This window comes from Plectropomus leopardus, unplaced genomic scaffold, assembly GCF_008729295.1.
Source record: "Plectropomus leopardus isolate mb unplaced genomic scaffold, YSFRI_Pleo_2.0 unplaced_scaffold15707, whole genome shotgun sequence".
Taxonomy (NCBI): domain Eukaryota; kingdom Metazoa; phylum Chordata; class Actinopteri; order Perciformes; family Serranidae; genus Plectropomus; species Plectropomus leopardus.
This window is the reverse complement of record NW_024616842.1, coordinates 1-3978: the sequence shown is the minus strand read 5'-3', so window position 1 is coordinate 3978 and position 3978 is coordinate 1. Positions and strand designations below refer to the sequence as shown.

Below are 3978 nucleotides of genomic sequence, written 5' to 3'. Positions count from 1 at the left end.
CTCTATGCCTGTATTTTCTTATTGTCTTCTTGTTTTCTGTGTTCAGGACATTAACCCACCAGTAAGCAATGATAAAATAATTTTAGAAAGTTTAATAAAGGCACGATGTTTCCAAAGTCAATAAGTAATTGTGTTAAATAATCAGGACTATGATTTTTTCCATAATTGAGCAGCCCTAACAGTGAGTTTTGTCCAAATAAAAATTTTTTTGTAGCCAGATTAGCAAGTTAACATACCGTCATCTGTGGGTTGGAGGTAACAGCTGAGATCTACTACTGAAGGTCTTGGGGGCTTTGGTGGCAATGGCCCCAGGGACTTCAAGTCAGGCAGAGGCTTCTTTTGAGGAGCAGAGGGTGGGTGAGTTTCACCAGTCTTGACAGACGACAGTGCCTTTTCTCTTTCAAACTGCTTATCCAATGTCGACTCTGTGAAATAAAATATTGTAAATTAAGTTTGAATGAATGGTGTGAGAAGATAAGCGTGACTGATCTGGACTACATATAACTTACTGTGTGCAGAGTGGTTGGCTTTGAAGAAAGGCCGGGCCGACAGACAGGCCAGTTGTGGAAGACACAACGGTGGGGGTACTGGTGGCTCAGGGTCAACGCATTCATTGTTGTTTGGCAGCGAAGGGAACACTTTGTCTCTTGAGACGTAGTCGGGGGAACGTAAGCTCCTAGATTTAGCAGAGATCAACATCTGACTGCGCGAAAACTTCTTCCTGGCCCTCTCCAAGGTGCTTATAATTTTTCTTTCAGAGTTGACACTTGTATCAGCAGAAGGAGGAGTGACTGGGATCTCTGGGCTGGAGAGAGGGAGCTCAGCGGTTGATTGGTCACTGTGGAGCGATCCCCCATCTTCTGTGGTTTGTTTTTCCAAAGAGGGCAAATCACCAGGAGCACTGGAAGGTCTGGTTGTCAAATCAGCGTACGTAGGCTCCTCCACGTTTTCTGCATTGACCTTTGATGCTTTGGCAGACTTGAAAGGGAGAAGCAAACCTTTCTTCTTGATTTTAGTTTGTGGCAGGGCTTCTTTCCCTGGATCTGGTTCCAGTTTGTGCTCCTTCTTGGCTGGCGGTTCTGTCTTTTTCTCCCTCACAGGCAGGACAGGAAGCACCAGAGGCATGTGCCTGTCTTTGAGGGACTGCCTTGTTGTGCCATCTCCGTTAGCCAGCTGGGATGAGGGGGAAGTCTGTGGAGGTTGTGGTGGAAAGGAAATTGGTCGCTTGCCTCCAGATGCACGCAGCCCATCTCTGAAGATGACCCGGGGAACCACTGGTGTCTTGTTTTCCACAGCGATATTAATACTGCTGACCACAGAGCTACAGTGACCTCCAGGAGGCGGAAGGTGTCTGGGTTTCTCTGCAACAGCTGGTCGACTAGTTTTGGATTGAGCTAGGAGAGTGTCCTCCTGAAACTTGGCCCTCAGAGCTTTGACGTTGATCGGTCCCTCCTTGAAAAAAAAAAAAAAAAAGAGAGAGAGAGAGAGAGAGAGAGAGAGAGAGAGAGAGAGAGAGAAATCAAGAATCATTGGATTAATAGAAATGCCATGACTTTCACAGACAATTTACTTGATGGTGAATTTAGAGAGCCAAACCCCAATGCTGCTGACACAATGTAATTTAAAGGTTGGTTTACCAAAATTACAAAAAGCGATTTCTTACTCATTCCCCAGTGGTATCTAGTTATGCAGATAGTTTCGGGTTTGTGTGCTGAGGTTTTGAAACATCTGTCTCTGAGATTTTTGCCGTCACCCCAATACAATGAAGGTGAACAGTATTTGTCTTTGAATATCTCTTTCCAGAAACAGAGCAGAGCTTCTGTGACCAGATGTGTAATTGATTTGCTGACTACAATTTAGATGATGGAGATGGGTGAATCATACTAAAACTCTGAAGCTTGTTTCATTGCTGTGAACGCACCAATTCAATACACTGTGGCAGAGCTTGTATCTAATGAGAAATACTATTGTACCACAAAGACAATCATAAATAGTGTAACATTTTCACCTTACACCAAGTATAAAGGTAATAATTTAATAAGTTAATTTAATTATTCCTCAATCATATTTCATTGCAATTCATTTGAAATCGTACATAAATATCTATCATTAAGTTAAAGCCATAAAAAAACGCAGTGACACTGAACCTAAATAACCAGTAATGAAAATCAAAGTTTTTTTGCCTAAACAAAATGTGTTATACGTAGGCTTTTATGGATGATGCATTATTTTATTGTAGCATACTGCACAGTGCCATCTAGAGTTGATGCAGCACTTCTGATCAAACATGTTACAGTTTTAATATTAACGCACAGAGTAGTTAAACTTCTTCTGCAAGCATGACACTAAAACTATAAAAAACAGACAATTTGCAAATTGTCTCAAAGGGGCGCTATACATTTTGCAAACCACCAGATGTCACTGCATTTGGTGTGTTAGAAGCCCCAAAGCCTACACCTAATAATTGATACGTTATATTTTTTCAGAGAAAAAAATTCAAAATCCTTTGTTCGAATTTCTTAAATGGGAACATTTGCTGTTTTCCTCAGTCTTCTTTGACTGTAAACTGGATATGTTTGGGGGCTGGACTGATGGATGGACAAATCAAGAGTTTTTTAAGGAATCAACTTGGGGTTTGGGACATTGTCATTTTTCAGTTTTCTGTCATTTGATAAACCTAAATTATTAACTGAGAAACCAAGAAAATATTGGATGGATTTATCACAAATGAAAATGATTGTTAGCCCACAAATCACGCTGTGAATGTTTACATTGAGACCCATGGGTCTCACAAAAGATGTTTCTGCTGATTTTTTAAAAAATGTTATATCTCAAAGCTGTAAGCATCAGAGAAGAATTTCCATTTGTAGCCACTAATATCTCAGAGAGAGATATTAAAACCTAGGCACATAATAATTAAAAAGGAAAAAAAAACATGGCTAGATATCACTGAAAGCAGTGGTGAAAAGCAGCATTTACTCAAATACTGTACTACTTAAGCATCATTTTGATGTACCTGCACTTGAGTATTTTTATTTTCTGCTACTTTTTACTTCTACTCTACTTCTAACCATATTTCAGCGGCAAACATTTTGTTTTTTCACTAAATTAATTTCATACCTTGGTTATTTTGCAGACCATGATTACTTACACAAAATATCATCAATAAATAAATTGTGATTAATTATTTTAGGTTAAGATAAATCTCTGGTGATTCCCTGGAGGACATTCATGAGGTACCTTGTAGTATATAAAGTAATTAAAATTAGCACCACCACTGCAGCTGCAACATTAAAGGAATGAGCACATTAAATAAATACATCAATATTTATACTCCAAATTATTCTAAAATGGGCCCTTGTACATAATGAGTGCTTTTACTTTTGTAGTTTTAATTAAGTAAAAGTTTGAACGCAAGACTCTGATTTGTACCAGTGTATTTCTACATTGATATTTCATTAGTACAAGATATGAGTACTTCTTTCACCTCTGATATAAAATGGCATAATGTTTTGTAATGCGGGTGAAACAACTCTTTAATGTACTGTAGAATTTAGAGTTATGATAACCTTGTTAAGCCATAAACTTTAACGGTACAGACTAGTTGAACAAACTCTATTAAAACGGTGAACTAATTAAGCATGGGGTAAAAGCTAGCACAGGTCATGCTAGGGAAGCTAACGTCACTTAAATTTAGCTATCCTCTAACAGTGCTGAAGTTAAAGTTACTCATTTACAAAAGACTTTAAAAGTTACCTTTTCCATTGTAGCTCGTTTCGTTCATCACTGTTCAGGTTTGTACATTTGCAAAACGGTCCCAACTGAAATGCTGTGGACGCTGTACGATGATAAATTTAGCAAAGAGAATCCAACAAACTGTTCAGACGCTCAAACAAACTATTTGAACGCGCCGCTGCGGCACGCGCCTGCGTGCTGCGCGTGACCTGATGACGTGCACGTTCATGCTGTTTCGAAGCG

At 39.2% G+C, this 3978-nt stretch overlaps 1 protein-coding gene across 1 annotated transcript; it reads right to left on the bottom strand.

Moving 5' to 3' along the window:
* Nucleotides 1–236: 236 nt before the first annotated feature.
* LOC121964463 (DNA polymerase delta subunit 3-like) lies at nt 237–3882 on the bottom strand (the record flags this gene model as incomplete). Its single annotated transcript, XM_042514670.1, has 3 exons — nt 3757–3882; nt 510–1452; nt 237–425 (listed from the first exon to the last, which is right to left on the bottom strand). Coding segments are annotated over exons 1-3 (1141 nt in total), but the record flags the coding sequence as incomplete, so codon positions are not given.
* Nucleotides 3883–3978: the final 96 nt, after the last annotated feature.